Here is a 27,129-nt window from a genome sequence, read left to right as displayed (position 1 = left end):
GAACTGAAGGCAGTTTTTAAAAGCTAATAAGCTACAACTGACCACATGTAACTTCTGTGGCAGGCTGGTTTTGAGTGGTTGGATTAACAGTATTGTAGAGTTTCATAAAATCAGGGCTTTCCCCAAGCATTGAAGCAAGCATGCTCCCCCTCTCCCAAAAATCTGAGCACCTCTCCCAAAATGTTCAAATCTAGGGTTTTCCCTTAGTATTTTCATGTAATTTTGCTGATTTCTTTCATTAACCGATTAGGGAGCACCTCTCCCCTAAGAATTTCTGGGGAGACCCCTAAGTTTCATGCATTTTATTTGGGAAAGTATTGCTCTTTTGTTATTTACAGAGGTTATACTTTACTATACTTACTGTTTCTTTTATTACTCTGTGAAGGAGGTCATGACCTCCAGACGAAGTATTGTGGGTAGCCGTTTTTTCATGTTCGCAGCTAGAACATGGGGTTCTCTTTGTTTAATCGGCATGCAATTTCATACGCCGTCTGCTGACATGCACATGATGATGCACGAATTTGTATTTTTGCTGTAGCTGTTTTCGCGGTCAATGTAATATTTCAGATGCACCCTTTCAATTATGAGGCAAATTGGAATGGTCCAGAAAAACCCGTTTTTTGGAATAGCGGGGGGGGGGTGTTTCCTTCAGGCAGATATTGGGAGGATTTTGTGGATGATTTGTTATATTTTCACTTCCTACATTTTCAAGTTGTTGCTTTTGATGTGATGTTACAGATAGGCAGATTGTCCATTCAACATAATCTGAGGATATAGACGTTCATTCTTTTAAATCATTTTTAAATGTTTAACTGATTTTCAAATGTTCAACTGACTTTATTTTTAAATGTTAAACTTTTATGCCCAAAAGTAGCTTCTAAAATTGAATCATGCTTATGGAATGGAGGAAAGTCTCATATTGCTACATTCTCAAATACAAAACATAATGAAAATTAACTTTTCCTTGTATTTTCGACATGTGAAATTGAAATGATTTTGATTTCAAATGTTAAAGTTCAAAAAAGTTCTAAAGCTTTTTTGTGCATGCGGATATGCAAATTGACTTGTTCCCAAGGGACCTAAAAGTACAATTTTTAAACAAGAAAAATTGGGTTGCATTTTCACATGCAGAAAACCTGCTGCATAAATTTGCATATTGATGAGGAAATTGATTAATGTATCTGTCAAAATCAACTTGCATGTTGATGTTTTCCACCAAACCTAGTTTTTGTAACCCATGTAACCCTTGCAAACGGAAAGTGACAAAATGCCGATCAAATTCATAAACGTTTCTGCCGGTAGGATATGGATATTATTTTTTTCAACACTCTGTCAGCATATGACTCTGTTCTACAACCCATTATCCCGGCACAGGTCTTGATTTTTGCTTAGTTTTGATAAGCACACCCGTGTGACTTTATTTCAAGTCAAGCCGCTCTGCCATTTTTCTAGTCGCTTTTGGTGCAATTTTAGTGGCAAGTCAGGAACCCCGAGCTACTTGCATGCTCAATGCATGGAAAATTGGAAATCCATCCTTCCTGTGTTAAGTTATCCTCTTTAAAAGATTTGAGCAAAAATGTTCCTGCAGTGTCGGAACAAGTTCTTATTGGGCTCAAACCTACACTGCTCTATCACTCAGCCACCAAACGAGACCATAGCAACTCCAGGACAAAAGATAAAAAAACAAACAAACAGAAGTTCTGCTGCAGTACCAAGCAAAGCCTCCAGGCGGCCCAAAAACCACCTTGAGCTTTGTCTTCCCAAGATCTACCAACATACCAAATATCATCACAGTCCATTCATACTGAACAATTTATGTTGACCCAAAATGTTACAAAACACAAACAGGCCAAAACATTACTTCCATTTTTTACTTGAGATAATATAATTTTATATATGGTCAGATAATATTCTTGTGAATAATGACTTAATGAAGCTTGGGTGGTTGCTTTCTAGTTACAACTTTAGGTTGTGTCTATCATGCCCCTTTTCTTCGTGGTAGACTTGTGTAACATCCATTGTTGGGGTCATCATTGTCAAACACCTTTGTATATTGCCATATTGGCTCTATTATTGGGGCTTTCCTCTCATTTTTCTAATGATATATGATCATCATACTTGTGTGAAAGGACTTGTATATAAATTCATTTTGAAAACTACAAAGGTTTACAATATACTTCTTAGGCACTAGTCTGCCATGCTTAAACTGTGCCCAATGGCAAAATATGATTCAGCTTTTGGTCAGAAGACAGAAGTGTTGGATACTGGAATATTTCAAGATGTGCCACAATTTTTATGCTACTTTGAAGCAGATGTGTAAAGAATGAAGGGTGAATGTTTTCAGTCACAGTATTCTAGATATAGGTGCTTGACCAGGTCACTTGGGTTCAAGTTGGAAACAAATCTTTATATTTCATTGTTTATGCAATTTGGGATCATTTCCACGAGGTACTTTGCATATGGGATGTTTTGGATTAAAATGTAATGTATAAAAAGAGGTATATATAATGTATCTATTATTGTAGTATGAGAGGAACAACTGCTACATTTGGAGAGAATATAGTTGTCCAGATACTAATGATCCAACTGTACATAATATTATATAATGAGTGAAACTAAAAGTACTACATGGCATAGCACTTAAACTCAGCAATATGATGGTCTTTTGAGAGGAAAGGCAAAACAGTGTACTGTTTTTCTTGATTAATAAGAAAATCCCTTACAGATCTGGGGATAAAATTTGTCCTCTGTGAAATAACTGTCATGAAAATGTGACGTTCCAAACTGCTATAGACAAGTTCCCCAACCCCCTTTCACACCCTCCACCCTCAGCCTCCTCTGTAGTGGTGTATCACTAGTGGAGGGTACTGCTACTAACCTTCCTCTGCCATCATTGACTTTATTTTCCTTATTTCTTCACCATAACAGGTCCCAAGGTTGGACCAGAACTACCTGGGACAGCAGCCACCCACCAGCAGTAGCCCGTACAACCACCCCTTCCCCTCCCCTATGTCTAGTGGGTCCTCCCTCCCCTCCTCTTCCCCCTCCCCCTCCCTCTCCATGTCCAACTCCTTGTCTATGTCAGCTTCTTTCAGTCAAATTCCCACCTCCGCGCCCCTCGCTGGCCCAAATGTGACGTCCTCGCTGGGCAACGCCAACATGGTAAGGGCGATGGTACGTGCCCGCCTTCACTTCTCACAAAAAACAAAGAAAACAAACACTGATTCTGCCATTTCTAAATTCAAGTCTGTCGAAAAGTCTACATACCTGAAAACAAGTTTTTGCCATCAGATTTAAGGTTGGCAGCACTGTGCTGAAAATACTGTAAATCACTTGATTTTCGTGGTACTTTTTATATTCGCGGTTTTCATGGTCACTTCTGTACCCCAAATTTATCATTGCGCGAAGAAGTAGTTCAGCGACTTTCTTTCTTCTACACCTGCTGCCACTGCGCACGTATAGTTTCGCGGACTGTCCATTTTTCTCAGACTGCGAAATTTTGCTACTGCGAAAGTTAAGTGATTTACAGTAGGGGGTGTTATGAAATCATGATTTATAGTATATATATAGTACATAGTAAGGCTTACTGGTAAAGCCGTAAACATGAATTCTTCCTGTTGTGGTATTTTTTCTTTCTCACCCCCAAGTGAAGTGTGATTGGCGGCTATGGTGTGCTGTGCAGTGTTGCCTGTGTGTGGTGGTTGTGTTTGCTGTATTGTCCGTGTGTACCAGGCTTTATTTGTGGCTGATGCTTTGTAGTAGTTTTACGCTTATACAACAACATATAAAGCTATTTGAGCCTTTTTTTTTACTCTCCTGCAAAATGCAGTAAATATGAAAAAGGTTGTATTATTAGGAATTAAGATGTAACACAACAGAAGATAACAAAACTTTATATGACACATAGCTACAGTTGCACCTGCGGAAAACCCGCAATGTATTGTGCATAGCGCTTAGGCAGAACGTCTCATTTAATTAAAGTAATATTCCCCATATACCGATGCACCGTTCACCAACCATCCAAGGAAAGTTGTGAAAATCATGGGTTTCACGTTGGCACAGTACGTTTTACCGATGTTACATGGTAAAACAGTTACATGGCGTCTTACTAAGCTTTCCATTCACAGGAGAGCTCATGGTTAGGCCACACCAATTTTATTTCTTGGTTAACGGATTCGCCCGCTTCATTTTTTCTGATTTGCAAAAAAAATAAATAAAATAATTAGAAATCAACTGCAAAATGCTCATATTTTTGCCCTGAACAGTTGAAAACAGTCCTTTTCTTCCTAGTTGTTACAGTTATTCCATCTTTCAATGCAATGGTGTCATTAAGTTATGATCCATCCATATGAAGTTCAAAATTCACTGTTTAAATTTTGAACCAGCCTGGTGTGTTGACTTCATGGCTCCTATTGTACCATTTTTGGCCATAATAGGATGTCTAGGCCTGTTTTTACTTTTATTTTTTTCGCCCGCCCGCTCCATTATTTTTCTAGAAAAATCCGTTAACCAAGAAATTAAGTCGGTGTGGCCTTAGGTTATGTTTTCACATTTGTTTGCCTGCTTGAAAGATCTAAATCCCTCCTACTATAAAATTGCAACATTATGTAACCCAACACCAGTTACCATGGTGTGAGACAGTCCGGTTCAGGTCATTGACCAGGTCAGAGGTCAGTGTTTGGAATGGAAGAAGAAGAAACCAAGCGGTAAACATAAAAATGTTTAACGGAGGTTTTTTCCCCGACTGCAGGCGCCTGCACAAGTGGCACCGCAAGGCGGCGTGACCGCGCCCACAGCAGACCCCGAGAAACGCAAGCTCATCCAGCAGCAGCTGGTCCTCCTCCTGCACGCGCACAAGTGCCAGCGCCGGGAACAGTCTGCCGTGAACGGCGAGGTGCGGAACTGCCAACTCCCCCACTGTCGCACCATGAAGAACGTGCTGACCCACATGACCCACTGCCAGGCTGGGAAGAACTGCCAAGGTACAGTACAACAGATTCTCTCATCTTCACAACCATGCACTGTTAGTCTATTGGTTCTCGGATCTACTCGCTTCATTTTTATCTGATTTGGAAAAAAAAGCAAACACGTGACACCCCCGCCCCGCTCACTCGCCACATGTCACAAACACTACAGTTAGTACTTAGACATTTTATGCAGCACATACAGAAAATTTACCAACAGTCTGAAAGGGTTAATGACCCACCCCGAGGTGTATATTGTGAGATAATCCCTTGTCAGGTGCGATAAACAATGAATAAACCACCAAGTGAGCGTAGCGAACAAGGTGGTTTATGAGCATGATATAAAAAAAAATACTGCTTTGTTATGGTTAATTTTTGCTTCTTTGACTACAACAATGCAAACATGATATACCGTTCTTGAAAATCATGTGCATTTTGCACATTGCAAGTGGGCATCTCAGGCTCTGCCACTGTTACAACACATCCATGAAAATCCCAAACGCTACCCAGAGGTCTGTATGCTTGAAGGTCATGAAAACACAAACGGCTTTGTCAGTTTTTGTGTAAAATTGTTGTGTAAATGTTGTACTCTGTTCTGTAGTGGCACATTGTGCATCGTCCAGACAAATCATCTCTCACTGGAAGAACTGTACCAGAAGTGACTGTCCAGTTTGTCTACCACTCAAGAATGTGTCCAGTAGGAAGGAGGTGCAAGCCAGCATGGGTAAGGCTGTTTTTGGAGATGTACAATTTACACTGTTTAAATTTCATTCTAATTATGTTGTCATCTATATGATTTATGCATTTTTTTACTTAAATGAAAGCTTTGTAATATATAAGAAGAATATACAGAAGATAAAGATATTAATTTCAAATTGTATAAATAGGGCCGTATCGTCTTAATTTTATGGAGGACATCCTCTGAAGACCCCCAAAGTAGTGCGCGCGGGCGAATAAAAAAATCCGGCCAAAAATAAAAATGCCATTAAACCACAGGAATACAAAGCCGGCATTGTGAATTTCCAGCAGTACATAGCGACGTACACGACAAGCCGACACATGCCGGCTTTTTGCGGAATTTATGAATCGGCACTGTACGTATGTAGTAAATTCTTGTAGTAAGTTGTGGAGCTTTGGTAGCCTGGATGCCGTCCTCCAGAGTTACCACCGGCTCAGTATTGTCGCTAACTACCATGGTGAGATAATCAAGGCTTAGAGCCAGGCCAGATGTGCTCTCTTTTTTTTTGAGAACAGGCGAAAATCAATGCGCGCGGATGTCATCCATAAAATTAAGTCGGTGTGACATAAGATAACATATCAGTAACCCAATCACTCTCTTGTTTGTTGAGGAAACTGAAGTGTGTTGTTGTCTGGTTCCCAGGGTTGACTGCGCAGCTTCCCCAGCTGACCCACACACAGACGTCGTCAGCGACCGGTCTGCCCGGCGTGCCGCCGCAGCCGCAGCCCCCGCCGCAGCAGGCCCCGGCGCCGCAGCAGCAGCAGCAGATCGACCACACGTCCATGCAGCGTGCCTACGCCGCGCTGGGACTGCCATATAACCAAAACAATCCACCCAACAGAGCCAGAAGTACGCACTACCCTCTCATGCCTGCATTTCTACTGTATTTTTTGCAGTAGTGTTTCCTGTTTCCCTAGAAAAAACTCTAGCCTTTTTTGTGTGGACCCCTGCAAGGGACATAAATTTTTCGAGCTGATCGACCTTTTCTAGTTCCATGATCTGAGTGATGAAACATTGTACAATCAGTTTTCCAATATTGACATTGAAAATGAAAGTGTCCTCAAGCTCACGCAACTTTTACTTTGTTAAATGGTATTGTATAAGTTGGATCTCTTGAGGTCGTCGAGCCGAGGCACAACAATCCCAAGGGCATCCACCAGCATGTTCTACTGTGTAAATTTTGAAATATTTAACCTCTGCAATGCTATGTCCTGCACTTTGAGGGAAGAACTTTGCTGGTGACAAGTTAATTGATGGTGGAGTTTTCTCTCTACAGGTATGCAACTGGGCCAGCAGCAGGGTCTGGGGCCAGGTGGGCCAGGGAACCTGAATGGTGGGCCATCCCTGGGAGCCGAGCTGAGTGCCATGCAGAGGCAGCAGACGTAGGTGTTTTTAGCTATATCTACACACATGTTTGACAGTACATGGGTAGGGAAGATTGACAGGCAGAATGACAGATCAAAAGGTCAGACACAGGAAATGGGATGAAATTGAAAGAAGCCGGTTGTGAACCTGCCTTTGGGTAGGGAAGATTGACAGGCAGGATGACAGGTCAGATTGTCAGCAAACGGGCTAAGCTTGAAAGTGCTTTGACAGCACATGGATGGGGAAGACTGACAGGCAGAATGTTGGATTAAAAGAATCAGACAAAGGAAGGATTGCCAATAAGACTGAAAGTTTATAGACTGTAACCCTTATTCCTTCTTAATGCTAACAAAATTCTAGAAAATAAGCTTACAAATCGGATACTTTGAAAGGAAAACAAAAGGCTTTCGTCAATTTTAACATTATTGCAAGAAAAAGTATGGAGATGTCTATTTTTAATAAGTAGCATATAGTACAGGCTTGTGACTGCAAACAGGAAATTTACCATTAGATTTAATTTGATATAGTTTTGTTCTGGTTTTACTTCATGTTAGGAGGGAAAAGGAATGTTTCACTGCATTTTAAATTCAAAGTTAATACTATTCAGTATTATAGTTACTGTAGTAATACATTTGATATGCATATTCGCCACAAATTCTTCAAGTCACCATTAAAAATAAAACCATGGTAAAAGTTTGAAGATTACTTTACACAAATAAACAAGGTTGGTGGTGTTGTCTGTTTTGGTTCCTTGCATGGGCTAACTTGCCATCTCTGTTGTCTTTTTTTTTTTGTTCCTCTTATATTCATTGGCAGCTCCCTTTTCCACAGTCTGGACTCCTCAGGTAATGTGACCATCCAGCAGCAGCCCCCCAAGAGAGTCCAACCCTGGCACCAACATGTCACCCAGGACCTCAGAAACCACCTGGTGCACAAGTTGTAAGTCAAGTTTAACCAGCATGTCGGTAGAACGTACTGCGCCTGCGCAAAAACCATCATGCATTGTGCATACTGTAATTCACTTTATGTTCACGGTAGCAAAATTTCACAGAAAAATGGAGGTGTTCATGGAATTACACGTTTATGGGGGGGGGGGCAAAAGATGAATGATGCGTTAGCGGTAAGGCCACAGCAAGTAGATTTTATGGATGACATCCTCCTTAGACTCCAAATCTAATGCAAGCGGGCGAAAAAAAACAAGGCGGGTCGAAAAAAAAAAGGTTCCTACATTTTAAAATTTTGACTCAATCATTGTACAAATGGTTTTCATTCAGTGGGAACATTACATATACACAGCCAACATCACATATCACTGCTTCAAAGTAAAAAACAAAACATTAGATTAGAGCCTTTTCTTGTCTCCTCTCTGCCATCCACCTTCCGGCATGGCAACAGACATCTTTGCCCATTTTTGGTATGGTGACCACTGTCAGAAGGCAGCAAAATTTCTTTCTTTTTTTTCTGAAATCAGGTGAAAATTAATGCGCGCGCTGATGTCATCCGTAGAAATTACTTGCTGTGGCCTAATGATAAATTCAGGGTACAGAGGTGACAGTGAAAACCATGGACATAAAAGTTCCATGAAAAAAATCAGGAATTACAGTAGCACTTGGGCAGAATGCCTCATTTAAGGTAGAGTTTGTGTAGTTAAGAATGACATTCATCTATAGTTTTCAGATCTTGTGTCGGAAAAGGTATCCTCTGGCAAAATTCTGATGCAGTGTTAGATGAAAATCCAACAAAAATAATGTGGGTTTTGCGCAGGTGCAGTACGTTATGCCAACGTGTTAGTCTAACTACATCTTCCATCAACAGTTTTGTTACAGACACCTGCATTTGTATCTTTAATCTTGTCAGTAAAACGTTATGGGTATGTCTGAATGTTTTTGCAATCTAATACTGCACATTAGCAAGCATGGCTTGATATAAGACACTTCCATTTGTTGTTTTGCACCTGTTTTGTTCAAATAATAGGCCTGCAGACAAAGTTTAACTGTTTAGAAACTATTGGCATAATTTCTTTCATGTTTCATAGGTGGTAATAGTCATAGAGCAAATAAAAATCACACACACACACACACACACACACACACATACACGCACACACACACACATAACCAGTACATGGACCAGTGCAGGTTAGGTACAGGTAGACATCAGAAATACCTGCACAGCTCCAATTTTACTTGCACTAATTTAAGTGCACAATAGTGCATTTGTGTATCCAGTATTTGGAGCTTTGTTCTTGTCACATGTCATCACATCAGACCTCCTGACAGCCCTCTCCATGTGTGCAGCTCATGTGCATGTCCAACCTACTTTTGAAGGCTGAAATTATTCTTGATATCATAAAGATGATGATTTTAACAAAGTAACACTGGCTGTGGATTTGCAAGTTGGCAGCTGCATGACTTTTGTATTGAAATATTTGTTTGTGGCATATTTTTTATTTTCATCCAAGTCATTAGTAAAAACATTTTGTAAAAGAAAAAGATGCCTTCATTCCATCCAGTGTTCTAGGCAGCATCCATCATTTGAAGGAATTTTGAACTCGTGACGGCCAAAAATTTTGCCTAGTCTGTCAAAAAGTGGTCAGGATTTAAAAATTTTCCACTGTTTGCCACTCGACATGATGTTATGTCATTTTTGAAATGACAGAAAAAAATTTCAGGCTGGCCAGAACACTGCTTCATTTCACTTGGCCATGTGTTTCGTGCTGTGTACCTTAACCCACATTTAGGTTCAGGTCCGGATTCAAGTCCAGAGGTTTAGGTTCAGTTCTGGACTTCCGGACCTAAACCCACATACAAAATTGCATGTTGGCAACCTTGCAATGTTGTTTGGGCAAAACTTTGGCCTCATAACATGGAGGCCGATACTTGACGATGGCTGATGGCAATGTTTTCTTCATTTTGCACCAAAGATTTTGCAACCTACGGAAGGTTTTAGGTGATTTGTGAAATGTTTTTTTTTTTGTAATAAGTCCGGACTCGTTTCTTGACTTTTAGGTTTTTTTTGGACTTGAACCTAAACATTCTTACAAGTCCGGATCCAAGTCCAGTAAACTGGTACACAGCACTACATGTGTTAGATCAGGAGGTCAGGTGTTGATGAGTGGTGTTGAGAACTTGTTACTGTTTCCTTCTACAGACTACAAGCCCTCTATTTTTCATTCTGCAGAGTCCAGGCTATCTTCCCGACCCCCGACCCGGCCGCGCTCAAGGACAGAAGGATGGGCAACCTGGTCGCCTACGCCAGGAAAGTGGAGGGAGACATGTACGAAACCGCCAACAGCCGGGTACGCAGTTCATATATCACTTCCACTTTGTGTCATCACTCTCCAAAAGTAGTAATTGCTTTATCAATAAAAACAACTAACTTGTATGGTAAAAGAAGCACAGTTAAGGCCACACCAATTTAATTTGTTGTTTCTCAGATTTTTTTCAGAAAAAATATGAAGCGACAGGGCATTTCCAGTATAAATAAAGGGTATTGATTGATTGATTGATTGAAAAAAAAGACCAAGGCACCCCATTATAGACGGAAATGTTACAATATGAGCCATGAAGTCAACATACCAGGCTGGTTTATAATAAAACAATAGATTTTGAACTTTTAATGAATAAAAGTTGCATTGTTACATTGAAAGACAAGGAAGAACTAGAGAAGTAACATTTGCAAAGCAAATGCATAATGTTTACCTTCGGACATGGTCTGCCCTGTTAACTTTTACTCAAACGTATCTACATACATGTACTACTAGTATATGGTGACAGGAGCAGAGCAGACCATGAAGTTTGCAACATTATGTAACCCAACACCAGTCACCATGGTGACAGACGTCAACAAATCATGTCATTGGCCAGGTCAGAGGTTAGTGTTTGGAGAAGAAGAAGAGGAAGAGGAAATTGAGTAAAAACAATATGTTTTCCTTCGGTAAACATAAAAAGATTTTCTTCAACCGTAGGGGCCAAAATATCTCTTTCATTGATCATTTTGCAGTTGATTTACAACCTAAAATTTTTTTCGCAAATAAAAAAAATGGACAGGGCGAATCCGAGGAACATCAAATTAAATTGGTTTGGCCTTATCAATAAAAAAAAAGCAACTTGTATGGTAAAAGAAACAGTTAAGTTATTAGTATAGTCTGTACATGTCAAATAACGTTCATTTTTGTCAATGTAGTTGACAGTTAGTACATTGTGCAGGTCAACACAATTTAAAACAGGGTTTCTGTTCAATCATTAATGTTGTTGATTTGTTTCCGGACCGACCCTAGAAAAAGATGCTGACCCTAGCCTTTTTCTGTGTGGACCCCTGCAAAGGACATAAAGCTTTTTAACTGATCGACCTTTTCTAGCTCCATGATCTGACACCAGTCTGACCAGAGTGCTGAAACATTGTTCAATTGGTTTTCCAACATTGGCATCGAAAATTTAAAGTCACTTATCTACATACTGAGTTAAAACTACACTATCCCAATGTGTATTAACCCTCATATAGCATATATACCTAAAATTTTGAAGGAAAATGGTCACTGAAAGGGCCTTTGGCTGATTTTTAGGGTACCACCCTTAAAATAAAGGGCTCATCTTGGGGCTTGTTTCTGCTGTTTCAGATAGCCAAAAATATGAAATACTGATTGAAATGTGCTAATGTAAAGCAGTATGTTTCAGCATCAAAAAGACTGCCTTATTCAGAATATTTCTAGTGTTGCTGCTCTGAAATCGCATTGGATGGCTTTAAACAGGTGTTCCCTGTACTTACACATGCCTGTTGTGTCTTCAGGAGGAGTATTACCACCTGTTAGCAGAGAAGATCTACAAGATTCAGAAGGAGCTGGAAGAGAAGCGACACCGGCGTCTACAGGAGCAGCAGCTGCGCGGCTCGGGGCCTGGTCAGGGGCCGGGACAGGGACCGGCCGCACTGGTGCCGGGGAACCAGCCCGGCATGCAGTCTGCACCAAGACCTCAAGGTGGCGCTCTTTTACCTCTGGTTTCTGCTACTTAGGCCACAGCAATTTTTTGGATGACATCAGCGCACGCATTAATTTTTGCCTGATTTTGGAAAAAAAAATTTTGTTGCCCTCTGACAGTGGTAGGCATGCCGAAAATGGGCAAAGATGTCTGTTGCCATGCTGGAAGGTGGATGGCAGATAACTATGAAGAGAGGAGACAAGAAAAGGCTCTGATTTAATGTTTTGTTTCTTACTTTGATGCAGTGATATGTGATGTTGGCTGTGTATATGTGATGTTCGAACAGAATCAAAACCATTTGTACAATGATTGAGTCAAAATTTGAAAATGTAGGAACCTTGTTTTTTCGGCCCGCCTTGTTTTTTTTTCGCCCACTCACATTAGATTTGGAGTCTGCGGAGGATATCATCCATAAAATTTACTTGCTGTGGCCTTATAGAACATCCTGGTGCTTTCAAATTTTATCCAGTTGTTGAGTAATTGTGTTTTGGCTATCACATTACCTAGATGTCTAGCCTTCATCGACCTAACTCTGTTTCTTCTCCAACATTTTGCATAGTTGACTTAGCGACTGGTATCGCCGCCAACCTGGCCGCGATCGTGCCCAGCCAACAGAACCAGGCGAGTGCGCAGCCGTTCCTGCCCGGCCAGCCGGCGCAGGGCCAGCAGTCGGGCTTTCCCGGCGCCGCCAACGTCTCGCTCAACACCAGCATGAGCAGCCTGCTGCCCAACGTCCAGAACATGACGCCACAACAACAACAACAACAAGCCACCTCCCTGGGACAGGTACTCGCCGCTGTACGTGACATCTCCAAGAAGGTACATCCTACGCTCCTCGACGCCCGCGCTTTCCCGTGCTCGCCAGGTCGGCGGCCGTTGTAGCGCTGGTAGGAGGAGCGTAGGTACAGTATGGCAGTAGAGACAGCACCAGTAATGCAAGCTGCCGTGTTAGATAAAGCTGTTAGCCGAGTAAAATGGAATCTTTAAAGGCATTGATGCAATTTTAGGGTGGCAAAACAAAAAAATACATGAGAAAAGCTGTCTTGTAATGAAATTTACTGCCAAATCTGAGTACATTTTTGTCATCATTTCATACTTGAAGTATTTGAAATAGCTCAGAAACAATCTACATGGTGAGTACCTCCAGTAAATATCCATTTCATACTTGAAGCGTTTGAAATGTCTCTAAAACAGGTCGCTTTATTTTGGGGTTCAACCAATAGATATCTAGAACCAGCCTACAATACAAAACTATCAACCTTTTTCCATCAGCGACATCACATTTTTCCAATACAGATATGTTGTGGGATAGCATTGATTCAACTTACTACATTAAAAGAACAACAAGAAAATTGATTTCAAAATCCAGTTTTGCAGGCCTGAAATTACATCAGATGCCTTTGAATACAGTATTACCACAGGTATGGTGTAGATTGTTGTTAGTATGTACAAGATATTTCATGGAGCACGTGTCAAGACTGTTTTTTTGTGCGTACCCTCCCGTATAGTTACTGCCAGCGTCCGGCCCCAGTCCACAGTCCATCAACAGGCCAACACCTCCAGTACAGCAGCAGACCCCCTCACAGCCACAGATGGACCAGTCCAACAAGGTAAGGCAACACAGATTAGCACGTCAGCAGAACGTACTGCACCTGCGTGAAACCTGTAATGTATTGTACATAGCATTTCGGCAGAATGTCTCATATAAGGTCGTATTCGCTCATATAAGGTTAGCATTTCGACAGTAGTTTCGAAATGTTGTGTCGGAAAAGATATCGTCTGCATCCAGGGTTCTGCACATGCGCAGTATGTTCAGCCGACGTGCTACACAGATTCAACCTCTACAGAATACATTACGGAGATTATTTTATTTACTAAATGTTAATTGAAAAAAATTATGACGGATCGCATGGCAAACATTTCGAGATTGACATTATTTTGATTGGTTACAGATGGGTCAACAAGCCCCGCAGCCAACTGCTCCAATACTGCAACAACAACAACAACAACAGGCGCAGCAGGGGATGCAGCCAGGCCAACAGACAACGACTCCCCACCACACCCCGCCGCGCCCCGGCTCCACCACGCCCACGTCCCAGCCCCAGCCGGTGCAAACCGCCGCCCCGCCCGCACCGCTGGACGACACCCAGCAGGCCCCGCCCAACGTGGTGGCCCCGCCCGGCACCACCATTCCCACCACGCTGGCGAGCAGTACCGTACCGTCATCCGCCACCACCACCACCATGACCACCACGGCGCAGGCTGGCGACACCAGCCAGCCCATGGACACATCGCAGCCGGCGCTCAACGTTAAACAGGAGGCCGCAACCCAGCCACCGGCTCAACAACAACAACAACAACCGCCTGAACAACCACAGGTACTATGAAATAAAGACTAAGCTTTAACTTCCAACACAGTGACTTAGATTACAGAATTGGGACTTACCCCAAATTTTCGGTTGACTCCATCAACCTTGTTCATGGAATGGACCCGTCTACTCTTGGAACGTGACGTCAGAGACACGTGATCGTAGTAGCGGGTCATACGTGCCAGATAACTTGTGTCGCCCCCCGTCTCTGTTCGGTGAACAAGGTTGATGTCAAAGGCTTACGTATGTAACATTACTTAATTTGAGGAAAGTAGTAACTTATAGGGGGGGCAGCCTAAAATTCTGATTGGCAACCTAATTTAAAAGTATTTTGTACACTGTTTCCTGATATGACACTGTCCGTTGTTCCAGACTGAGATAAAGACAGAAGTGAAGACTGAACAGGTGATGGGGACGGCCTCCTGTAAGGATGCCTCTGGGGCGACAGGTGTGAAGACAGAGACGAAATCTCCGGCCGGCATGGCCATCAAACAGGACACCCAGTCTCCCAGTCCAGCCGCAGTCCAGCAGGAGTCCGGCGACGGTCCACCCAAACCTCCCCTCATCAGAAGACCCAACCCCAACAAAGACTTTCCTAACAAGAAAGGTGAGTCATTCACAGGGCTCGAGATACTTTTTTTCTGCATACCTACACGTTAAAGATTACTTCCACTGGATAAATTTTACCTTTACCACTCGAAAGCATAGATCATACTGATAACTAGTCAGAAACTATTGCCATTATTTCTTTTATAGTTCAAAGGTAGTAGAATTGGCAGTGATGGACCACATATCCTGAAACAACTGTGAAATAGGAGGAGGGGGGTAATAGAGGTAATAGAGAGGACAACAAACGAATTTGCTGGATCAAGGAGGTGGTCTGGATGAAGATGTTCCGGATTGTGTTTTCATCGCAAAAGCGCCACCTACTTTAGCTAATAGTATGTATAGCAGAATCTGGGAGGATGGTGTCTGATGGACACACATGAGCAAGGCTATGTTGTTATTAGTGCTGTGTACCTGTTCACTGGACTTGGATCCGGACTTGTAAGAATGTTTAGGTTCAAGTAAAAAAAAATAAAAGTCAAGAACCGAGTCTGGACTTATTACCAAAAAAAAAAACATTTCACATACCCCTTTTCTTTCCGAACCACCCAAAACCTTCCATAGATTGCAAAATCTTTGCTGCAAAATGAAGAAAACATTGCCATCGGGCATTGTCAAGTATCGGCTTCCATGTTATGTGGCCAAAGTTTTTCCCAAACAACATTGCAAGGTTGCCAACATGCAATTTTGTATATGCCATGGGTTTAGGTCCGGACTTACAAGTCCGGAACTGAACCTAAACCTCTGGACTTGAATCCGGACCTAAACCTAAAAGCGGGTTTAGGTACACAGCACTACACACCCGCAAGGCTATGTTGTTATCTAACCCTCGGTGTTGTTTCCAGTGTTTAAGCCGGATGAGCTGCGTCAGGCCCTGATGCCGACCCTGGAGAAGCTGTACCGACAGGACCCGGAGTCCCTCCCCTTCAGGCAGCCGGTGGATCCCAAGCTGCTGGGCATCCCTGTAAGTCAGGGGTTGCGAGTTCCTAAGGTTTGGTCCCCATTTCTGCATGAAAGGACTGCAGGTCATTTGTCTGTCCCCAGCCATGTCATGGTGAGAAATAACCACCCAGTAACTAACCCTCGTTAACGCCACACCAATTTAACTTATGGGTTAACGGATTTTTCTAGAAAAATAATGGAGCGGGCAGGCGAAAAATAAAAAACCAGGCCTAGGCATCCTATTATACCCTAAAATGGTACGATAGGAGCCATGAAGTCAACACACCAGGCTGGTTCAAAATTTAAACAATTTTGAACTTGATACCACTGCATTGAAAGATGGAATAACTGTAACAAGTAGAAAGAAAAGGACTGTTTTTAACTGTTGAGGGCAAAATATGAGCATTTTGCAGTTTATTCTGAATTTTTTTTTTTTGCAAATCAGAAAAAAATGAAGCAGGCAAATCCGTTAACCAAGAAATTAGATTGGTGTGGCCTAGTTTAAGGCTAGCTTAAGTACTAATATTCTTAATCCAATAGTACGCCAAGACCTGCAGCCCCAAAAAGTGTTTAAAAAATACAACCAGCTATATCTTATCTGTTATGTTAAATGCCAATTGTCCTGTACACTATACATGTTAAATACTAACGTAACCCCAAACATTTTCGGTCAAAATTGGTGCATAAATGTTTCAACTTTCTTTGGCATACCCATTACAAAATGAATAACAGCCCAGAAAAGGAGAGAAAAAAATCAGTTTGGACTTCTTTGACACTTTGATATCACTCTTGTCATTGATTCCTGAATACAAATTGAAGCAGTTTATTTTAAGAAAAATATCTCAAAACATGATTGGCTAAAATAATTTTGAATTTTTCCATGCAAAAAATTGCAGACAACTTCAAGTTGATCTGTTTATAATTGTCTTTTAAAGCAAAGTGGTGCTGAAGTTGCAACATCATTAAAACAGTTGAGCTGTTTTAAATTTTTGAGCACAAAAGACTAAGGAAACTGAACAATTTGAACTTGATGGTCTTTTGAAGCAAAGTTTTTGCAGTGCTAAATTTTCTCCCCCTCTGAAACTGGACTATTTTGAAACAGTTTCCATAATAATTGAAGAAAAAAAATCTGAATCTGAAAAAAAAAGAAACTGAACAGTTTCAAGTCTACTGTGATCTTGTGAGTTTTTGCAGTGCTGAAGTTTTCTCCCTTTGATACAGGACTATTTTGACATTGTAAAACACCCGATGGACTTGTCTACCATCAAGAGAAAACTGGACACGGGACAGTACAAGGACCCGTGGGAGTACTGTGACGACGTGTGGCTCATGTTCGATAACGCCTGGCTGTACAACCGCAAAACCTCCAGGGTTTACAAGTACTGCTCCAAGGTACGTGTCTGCAACTCTTTTTTTTTGCTTAGGAACTATTGTAGACTGGAACTCGCAGTATTTTTATTTAGACATATCAAAGGCTATTAAGTGGTTTTACCCAATGAGCTGACTTGTTTCTTTGTCTGTTCAGCTTGCAGAGGTTTTTGAGCAGGAGATTGACCCAGTGATGGCCAACCTGGGCTTCTGTTGTGGAAGGAAGGTAAGAAATGCACTCCAACAATGCAACTATCTCATTCCATTAAAGGCATCCAGTGCAGTTTTTAGAACTTAGAAACCCGATTTTTCAAAGCCAATATTCTAGTCATTTATCTACAATCTTTTGGGAATAGGTCCATTGGTGCACCCAACCTAAAAATTAGGTGCACAGAATTTTTTTTTGGGTGCACCATATAAAACAAAACCTAAATTTATCAATCTTATTGCTCCTCTTCTAAGCTTAAATTTCTTGTACTACATTTTATTTAGTACAAGAAAGATTTTATTTTCCTGACCCTTAGATGCCAAGAATATCCTGTATACTATTATACTTTTAATCTGTACAAAAATACATTAAAAAATATTTGAAAAGAAAAAGAAAAAAAGAAAAAAATGGGTACACAGATCCAATTTTGGGTGCACTAAGGTGTACATGCATCCAGTTTTTTTAGCCCTGGGTGCACTACCTGAGTCAGGGAACAACTAGCTCACAAGGAAATCATGTTGCATGGCGCTAGTACGCTACCGGGTATTTCAAACACTGGGCATGAATTTGTAAATAAAAATTCTAATTAATGATAATACTTGTGCATTGGAAACTCATATTTATGGTGTCACGAACTTGTGGTAACGAAGTCAAACAGAAGTAAAATCCACTGAAAATGCACACAATGAAGTTTTCATTCCGTCCTGTTTCAGTATGTGTTCCAACCACAAGCGCTGTACTGCTATGGCAAGTCTGTGTGTACTATCCCATGGGGAGCCCGGTACTGGACATATGAGAACCGGTAAGTACATGTAGGCTGCACTAATGTGAGCCTGGGCTGGGGGAACAGATTAGAATAACAGCACAGATTTTAGTGTCAAAATTGACCAAGAAGACCACTCAGGCAACTGATGTATAAAATATGTTTTTTGTGGACAGGTGGTCACTGTAGACAGTATTCTTAGTGGTTATGTCAATGGGAAAAATTATCTAAAAAGTACCAAAAATGATAAATTTTCCAAGAAACTGCCAAGATGGGAACATTATCTAAAACACTACCAAAAATAAAGAAAAAAACTATCTTAGAAATCATCAAAAATGAATGATTATCAAAGAAAGTACCTAAAATAAAAAGTAGTCACATTGGCCTGGTTGTCCTGATGTAGAGGTGATCACTTGTACATGTTTGACTCTTCTAAAAGAGAATATTTGAACCAGCTAATCTTTTTTTGTAATATAGAATTGACATACTTTGTAAAATTCTTTTGAACCAATGCTTGGGAAAACATTGGCTACCAAATGGAAAGCTTGGGTTGTAGACTTTTAAACATGTTTAAACAAGCAAACATGTATTACAACATTGTCTCACTGTTTGGTGATGTCTGCTCAATGTTGCATTTTGTTAACCAGAATGATTCAAACCTAAATCAGTCTAATGTTCATGACAATATAATCTAAATTGATTGTTACAAATGTCAGAATCGCCCGATACCCTTGCCTACATGTGGCTTGTTTCTCCTGTGTGGCTTTGTAGCAGTGCTTTTATATTTCTTTTGATACTGCTTGATGTTTTCTTTTTTTTAAAGTGCAAATCTGTGAAGATTGTGTGCTGCATGTTTGTAACATCCCCGTTGGTACCGGACATGCTGGCATGATACTACAACTTGCATGGTGTAGACGTAATTCAAGTCTGCGAATCAGATGCTATGTTCTGTTCTGCATGTTGTGAGTTAGTGCCTGTGCTTGCATTTTCTTGGCTAATGCTGTTTCTTCCCTGCTTGTCTTGTTGGTCTTGTCCCCCCCCCTCCCTACCCCCCTCTGTGTGCATCCCCTCTCGGTGTGTTGTGTGGGGTCCGGTAGTAACCCCACTGCCGGCCTTCTGTCTGACAGGTACCACTACTGTCAGAAATGTTTTGGAGAGATTGGCGGAGACACTGTCACACTGGGGGACGACCCTAGCCAGGCACAGAGGTAAGTAGTGTGTTGTCATTAATGGGGCATGTTCCGACTGGTTACCGATAGATGCTGGTGTCCCACAGGGGTCACTCCTTGGCCCGCTCCTGTCATTAGTTTTTATTAATGATCTGGTGGACAATTTGCAAACTGATACCAATCTTTTTGCTGACGATACGTCACTTCTAGAAATTGTTTTTGGACTCTCTTGCTTCAGCAAGTAGATTAAACCACGATCTCAGTGTGGTGAGTGACTGAGTGTCTGACCAGTGGTTGGCAACTTTTAATCCCCTTAAAACTGAACTCATGACATTTTCTATGAAAAAGTTTATGACTGTGCAACTGTTATAGTACGTCCTGCTAATATGGTCTATTAGGGCCAAACCTAGCCCGTTTTTTTACCTGACAGACTCTAGCAAAAGCCAGCCAACCCTAGTCTTTTTAAGAGGGTTAAACAATGACAAGGGACCTAAAATTTTTGATCTGACTGATGAAAATGATGTAGAATTGTTTTCCAACATGTTCCAACCCATCTGTCAAAACCAAGTCACCATGCGTAGTCCAGTGGGTATTGAACCTGCCCTGGACAAAGAAGTCAAAGGCCGGCTGTTGTTGCTCACGGGACATGCACACTACTGGAGAGGGCTGCAGTTGTAAGGACGGGATGTTCAGCTGTGGGCCGCTGTTCATTGTACTTGTTGGAAGAAGCTAGAAGCCCTGTGAAATGAACCAGTAAATACTGTACAAGACAGTGTATGAAACAGATTTTTAGCAGAAATGATGCGTGAAAAAAGTGATTTTTGGCCAATTGGACAGTGGCCATTTTTGTAGCAAAAGTTGTTGTATCCTTGTGGGTTCTTCAGTGTTGTGATGTCTCTTGTGTTGTCTCTACAGCACAATACCCAAGAGCTCCTTTGAAGAAAAGAAGAATGACGTCTTGGACTTGGAACCGTAAGTATCTGTACCTGTATAGCCGATAACCACACCAGCTTAATTTTGACCCCTATGCTAAGTTTCAACCAGCATAGGGGTTTTTTGGGAGGGACAACCTTCATAAATCTTGCAAAAAATGAAAAGATAACTTTGGAATGAAGCTATAGCAAAGGGAAAACCTTAACTTCACAAAATCTGTTCCACAGTAAACAAGAAATAGTATCTCAGGGGGTTATGAGTTTCAAATTTTTTCAGCTCAATGTGCAATTTGCACCACGAAAGTTGCTCTTCTGTACCTGACCCCTATGCTATGAAAACATCCTGGCTAGAACACTGTACCCTGACATGTGCATGTCCACCACCCTTTAGCTAGAATGAATGGCTGATGTACAGATTGTAGGAGATGATAAGATCCATGCTTGTATCCCTGCAGGTTTGTGGAGTGTACAGAATGTGGCCGGAAGATGCATCAGATCTGTGTTACGTACCATGAGAACATCTGGCCACAGGGGTGAGTACACTTCTCACGCATTGATTTTGTTACTGCACTTGGTGGCACAGTGGTAGGGCGTTCGACTATGAACTGGGAGACCCGTGTTCGATCCCAAGTCGTACCCGGGACATGTCTGGACATGCGCCCCGACGTTGTGCCCTTGGGAAAGGCACTTAACACGACTTTCCTCACTCTACCCAGGTGTGAATGGGTACCTAACTTCGGTTGGGGAAAGCCGTATTGAGGTCACCTTGTGGTGCTGAATGGCAGCCGCACAGACCCTTGCAGCAGTTCCACAAAAACATTTGTGGAGCAAATATGTGTTATCATGTGTATTATTTTAATTGTTGTGATTTGTATCGATTATTATGCAATACCCTGCATCAATTCAGCTGTATAAAGGCTGCGACTGCACGGGTACTGTTTTGACAATAAAAACCATTTATAAAAAGAAATCAGTGTGTCAGCTTTTAGTTCCTAAAAGACATGATCACTATGTACTCTCAAACTATAAATATCCGGTATGGAGAATGTACTGCATGTGTACAAAGACTCAATATTAACACGTTTGACATATCACTTACAGGTACCAGTGTGATGCTTGCTTGAAGCAAGTGGGGAAGAAGAGAAAAGAAAACAAGTACACATCAAAGAGTAAGTAAATTTGATGAAACTTGTCCATTTCTGGAGCTTGTGCACCTAAACGTACTGTGCCTGGGCACAGCTCTTTATGCATTGTACATAGCGCTTCGGCAGAACATCTCATTTAAGGTCGTATTTGCGTATTTAAGGACAACGATTGTTACTGCCTCGCTCGCCCCCACGTTCCAATGCCGAAACGGGGGCAGTGTGCCATGCCTACCCTTACCATTTATCTCTGATTGTCTTGTCATTTTTTGCTACAACAGGGTTACAGTCCACCAAGCTGGGAACTTTTCTTGAGAACAGAGTCAACAACTACCTGCGGGAACGGTGTGCGGACGCAGGGGAGGTCACCATCCGCGTGGTACACGTGTCGGACAAGATGGTGGAGGTCAAGCCAGGAATGAAAAACAAGTGAGTTTAGTAGTACGAAGAAAAAAAGATTATGAAGCAAGTTTAAACTGCAATTTCCAACACAACAAATTGGACTCACCCAAATTTTTGACTGCACAACTCCAGTCTTTGTCAAGGAATGAGCAATCCACCGCTTCCGTGACGTCAAGCAGATAACACACGTGACTCTGTGAGCAGTGGATCATAGGTTGCAGAAAGTCTGTGGCGCCCCCCGTCTCTGTTGAGGGATGGTTGTAATGCCCTGATGTAGATGGCCTCTTTAATCCCTTTAATTTAGATTCTCTCATCTTCACAACCACTCACTATTAATCTAGACTCAGAATTCTACTACTAAGAACATTTCATTCTTTGATTGAGACTGGAAGTTCTGTGTTGGTAGAAGTCATTATGAAGCAAGTTTAAACTGAAATTTCCAACCTAAGAAATGTCCAAGCGATTCCATATGTATACATGCTGTGAAGCAGTCTTCCTAACTGTTGTTTGTACCTACAGGTTTGTTGACAGTGGAGACATGCCTGAACAGTTTCCCTACAAGGCCAAGGCTCTGTTTGCGTTTGAGGAGATTGACGGCGTGGAAGTCTGCTTCTTCGGGATGCACGTTCAGGAGTACGGGTCGGACTGTCCACAACCAAACCACAGGTACTAAAACACTGGTCTTGGTTGTAAAGTTCAAGTTAAGGCCACACCAATTTAATTTCTTGATTAACGGGTTTTTCTAGAAAAATAATGGAGTGGGCGGGCGAAAAAAAATAAAAACAGACCTAGGCATCCTATTGTGTTTTATTTTTGGCTGGAATTTTTCTTTATTCGCCCGCGCACACTAGTTTTGGGGTCTTTAGAGGATGTCATCCATAAAATTAAGTCAATGTCGCCTTACTATGAATTAGAAAGATTTGTTTTAATCATTGTACAAGTCAACAATCAGTTATCAATAGCGATTTCGTACTTCATCCTGTACTTTTTACCTCTGCTACCTTAGAACAGAACAGTTCAAGTTTTCATGTCTTACATATGTTTGTGTGTTGTTGTTTACAGGAGAGTCTACATTTCCTACTTGGACAGTGTTCACTTCTTCAAACCTCGCAACCTGAGAACAGCCGTGTACCATGAGATACTTATAGGCTATCTGGACTACGTCAAGAAATTAGGGTATTTACAGTCTATTTTCTTTCATCTCCAAAGTTTGTAAATAAAGAATACAACACGGCATATTCCGTATTGCCCGAGGCGCCAGCCCTACCGCGCGTCAGATTGCCCGAAGGCCGGAGGGAGATCCGATCCGCGGGAGGGCTGGGACCGAGGGTGATGCAGAATACACAGTGTTGTATTCTATATTATGTAATACCCACCCAAGAAAACACACCTTTCAATGAGCAAAAATTTGGTGTCCCTAAACCCCCCAAAAATGCAACAACATCAATTCCAACATCTGAATTTTGTATTCGAATTTTCGAAAGTGGAGCACACACAGGTTAGGGCGAAACGCGTTCGAATCATTCTATGGAACATTTGGAAGCCCGGGCCGTACACGTAAAGAACCCCCGGGCCGTACCGCTAGTTATCACACGGGCCGGAACACCCGTATCGAACATAATCGCGGGCCAGGTATGACATAAATATCCGTACTAGTTGCCCAGTTTGTAAATTTCCGTACTACTACTAGTTGACCAGTTTTTGAATATACATACTCGTTGCCCAGTTTTTTAATGCTCCCTTGCTCCTTAAAGCTGAAGCTAAAAACTGTAGATCTTTTTGGAGAAAGAAAGCCAAAGTGAGATGTTGTAACCTGAGTTAACACTGGCATTCTGTACATTGCAATGAGAAGGAACCTTCAATGCCATGCTCTTGACACAGTAAATTTTAACAAGCTACGGCCCCTACGGCCTGAAAAAGACTATGGGCAGGGCTCGAAATGAACGGTGTCCCGATGGCCACTGACCAGTTATACTTACGCCGGGACAAGTAAAAAGACACTTTGGGACATTTTGGGGACAATAGAAAAATAATCAACATCAGAATGTCAGCCCTTCTTTTGTTTACCAGGCACACGTCCCAACTTTTGGATCCGGAAAAGTCCCCCCAAATTTCTGTCTACTCTGCAATTATAGTGCGCCTGGGAGTGAACATAAGGAAAACAAAGTTGACTGCAAGTTTTATTCATACAATACTGAAAAAAAAAACAGGTTGGGACAGTTCATCCTCATTTCAGGACAGTTGAAATTTATTTTGGGACAGTGCTGGGACAATAGGAAGTTAATTTTGTGGCCTGCTATGGGACTACCTTTACCTTACATGTTCTGACCCTGCACATGTTGTCTTTGCAGATATACCATGGGTCACATCTGGGCCTGTCCTCCCAGTGAGGGGGATGACTACATCTTCCACTGCCATCCTCCAGAACAGAAGATCCCCAAACCAAAACGTCTCCAGGAGTGGTACAAGAAAATGTTAGACAAGGCTGTAGCCGAGGGAGTGGTCAAGGACTACAAGGTGTGGTCTCAGATAGATTTGTTTTGAATGAACAAATGAATGAATGATCTTTATTGAGTATGAACATTTCTTTTATATTTAGTAGGCGGTAACATTGAATGGAGCAAATAAAATCTGCATACATGTGTACACCTACATTTGTAAATAAACTCAGTACATGGACCAGTGCAGGTTAGGTGCAGGAAGACATCAGAAATACCTACGCTAAATGTGCACCCAGTACATGAGTTGGTCTGATTGACTAAGACCTGGGCTCAAAATAAATTATTGGGAATAGGTGCACTGGTGCACCCAACCTCAAAAATTGGGTTCTCAAAAATTGGGTGCAACATGTAAAATAAAATAAGTAGAGTGTCAGCAAAAACTAACTATGTTTATGACAATTAGATATTAGGAATGTGTTGTATACTACATTACATTTCACATCTTGACATATATGAACCTAAATATTTGGGTGCACTGGTGCACCCACAGAAAAAATTGGGTGCACAGCTCCAATTTTGGGTGCACTAAGGTGCATATGCATTCAGTATTTCCAGCCCTAAGACAATGCCTGCTTCTCCAACAGGACATCCTGAAACAAGCGACAGAAGACGGGGTGAGCATGGCTAACGAGCTGCCGTACTTCGAGGGCGACTTCTGGCCCAACGTGCTGGAGGAGAGCATCAAGGAGATTGACCAGGAAGAGGAGGAGGAGAGACGAGCCCAGGAGGCCGCCGCTGCTATAGCACAGGAGTCCAATGGAGACCAGGTAGGGCCTGTTTTACCCACTTAGGCCACAGCAAGTAAATTTTATGGATGACATCCTCCGCAGACTCCAAAACTAATGTGAGCAGGTGGAAAAAAAACAAGGCGGGCCGACAAAAACAAGGTTCCCACATTTTAAAATTTTGACTCAATCATTGTATAAATACACAGCCAACATCACATATCACTGCATCAAAGTAAGAAACAAAACATCAAATCAGAGCCTTTTCTAGTCTCCTTTCTTCATAGTTATCTGCCATCCACCTTTTGGCATCTTTGCCCATTTTTGGCATTTTGACCACTATTAGAAGGCAACAAAATGTCTTGTTTTTTTTCCCAAATCAGGCGAAGATTAATGCGTATGCTGATGTCATCCATTAATATTTCTTGCTGTGGCCTTACCCTAGAAAATACTGCTGACCCTACTCTTTTTTGTGTGGACCCCTGCAACGGACATTAATTTTTTGAGCTAATCAACTTTTTCTAGCTCCATGTTCTGATGCCTGAGTGATAAAACGTTCTAAAATCCATTTTCCAACATTCACAGTGAAAGCATGTCCTCATGCAAGTTTTACCTTGTTAAACTGTGTTGTATAGGTTGGATCACTAGAGATCGCTGGAGCCGGTAACCTTTTTTAACATGTGCAATAATAGTAAGATACAAAATAACGTGCAATAGAATGTATATATTGATGGCTAATGCACAGCACTTTTTCTTTTAACCTTGATGTGCCCTATATCAATGTTGATATGTCTTAAGGGGCCGACTGAGGTGTTTTTAACTCTTCGTCTTGTCTATTGTTTTAATTGTTTTCTCAATTCAATAAAGATAATGTCAAACACTCAATAATCATTGCAATGTATTTATTTGTACATAAAGCTAAAGTACCACCTTTGGCTGGTAACCAGAGTTAAGTGTTGGTATTTTTCATTGTTTCCAGTTCATTGGCTTCGGTGCTCTGCAAGGCAATGGAGATAAGAAGAAGGGGAAGAAGAACAAAGGGAGCAAGAGCAAAAGTAAGAGCAGCTCCAACCGCAAGAACAACAAGAAATCCAACTTCCCCAACCAGGGAAACAACCTGTCTCAGAAGCTCTTCCAAACTATGGAGAAACACAAGGAGGTGAGTTGGTTAACATTCTAAGAACTTTTTGACAGTGTAGAGGTCAGGACAGTAGGCCAACTTGGCATGGTATGCTGGCAACATACTTTTTGTACCCACAGTAGGGGTCTGGCAATAGGGGTCCTGGAAAATTTTGAAATGTATTACCCAGAGATACTATTTCTTCCTTTTGAAAAGATATATGAAGGGCAACACGTTTCTTTCCAGAAAGAAACACCCTGGTTGGTAACAGTCTACAGTCTACAGCTGGAAAGCTTTAGCTTGTCCTAAGAGGATAGACTCATCTTAGATAAAACTTGAAATAACTTGCAGTTTTGAATGAACTCCTTAAAAATTCAGGCTTGTTGATATAAACAACAGATACATGTACATGTATGTGACAGTGTAGGAAGGTACAATGCATCCTGAAGAGGCTTTGGTATCTGCAGAAAGCTTTCCTAAACTGTAGGCATGTTCCTCAAAATATGGATTATTGGTAAGAGGAGGTAACACAACTTTTAAAGTTGAAATTGTTACGTCAAACTTGATAGTCACTTGAATGTTTGAATGACCCTGCTGCGTTGTGTGCCTTACTAATATTGCTGCCCATGTCCGTACAGGTCTTCTTTGTAATCAGGCTCATCGCAGCCAACATTGCGTCCAACCTGCCTTCGATATCGGACCCAGACGGGCTGATCCAGTGCGACCTCATGGACGGACGCGACGCCTTCCTGACCTTGGCGCGGGAGAAGCACTACGAGTTCTCCTCGCTGCGCCGGGCCAAGTTCTCAGCCATGGCCATGTTGTACGAGCTGCACAA

General features: G+C 41.7%; 1 protein-coding gene across 1 annotated transcript in view; it reads left to right on the top strand.

The window, feature by feature from the left end:
* The first annotated feature begins 2,872 nt into the window (after nt 1-2,872).
* The window catches only part of LOC109470755 (CREB-binding protein-like), a 30,830-nt gene continuing 6,573 nt past the window's right edge, over nt 2,873-27,129 (top strand). The window contains 27 exon segments of the mRNA XM_019769819.1: nt 2,873-3,174; nt 4,751-4,982; nt 5,566-5,688; nt 6,346-6,552; nt 6,980-7,085; nt 7,885-8,007; nt 10,219-10,366; nt 11,857-12,043; nt 12,604-12,863; nt 13,553-13,654; nt 13,997-14,422; nt 14,786-15,020; nt 15,865-16,010; nt 17,183-17,353; nt 17,487-17,555; nt 18,251-18,339; nt 19,398-19,508; nt 20,385-20,441; nt 20,857-20,934; nt 21,503-21,570; nt 21,825-21,972; nt 22,465-22,611; nt 23,008-23,121; nt 24,297-24,462; nt 25,031-25,213; nt 26,151-26,330; nt 26,930-27,075. Of these exon segments, the coding sequence (XP_019625378.1) occupies nt 3,010-3,174; nt 4,751-4,982; nt 5,566-5,688; nt 6,346-6,552; nt 6,980-7,085; nt 7,885-8,007; nt 10,219-10,366; nt 11,857-12,043; nt 12,604-12,863; nt 13,553-13,654; nt 13,997-14,422; nt 14,786-15,020; nt 15,865-16,010; nt 17,183-17,353; nt 17,487-17,555; nt 18,251-18,339; nt 19,398-19,508; nt 20,385-20,441; nt 20,857-20,934; nt 21,503-21,570; nt 21,825-21,972; nt 22,465-22,611; nt 23,008-23,121; nt 24,297-24,462; nt 25,031-25,213; nt 26,151-26,330; nt 26,930-27,075 (4,187 nt within the window). The 5' untranslated portion in view covers nt 2,873-3,009.

The sequence above is a fragment of the Branchiostoma belcheri genome, unplaced genomic scaffold (genome assembly GCF_001625305.1).
Source record: "Branchiostoma belcheri isolate BF01 breed outbred unplaced genomic scaffold, Haploidv18h27 scaffold230, whole genome shotgun sequence".
Lineage (NCBI taxonomy): Eukaryota > Metazoa > Chordata > Leptocardii > Amphioxiformes > Branchiostomatidae > Branchiostoma > Branchiostoma belcheri.
This window is presented reverse-complemented; position numbering and strand designations above follow the sequence as displayed.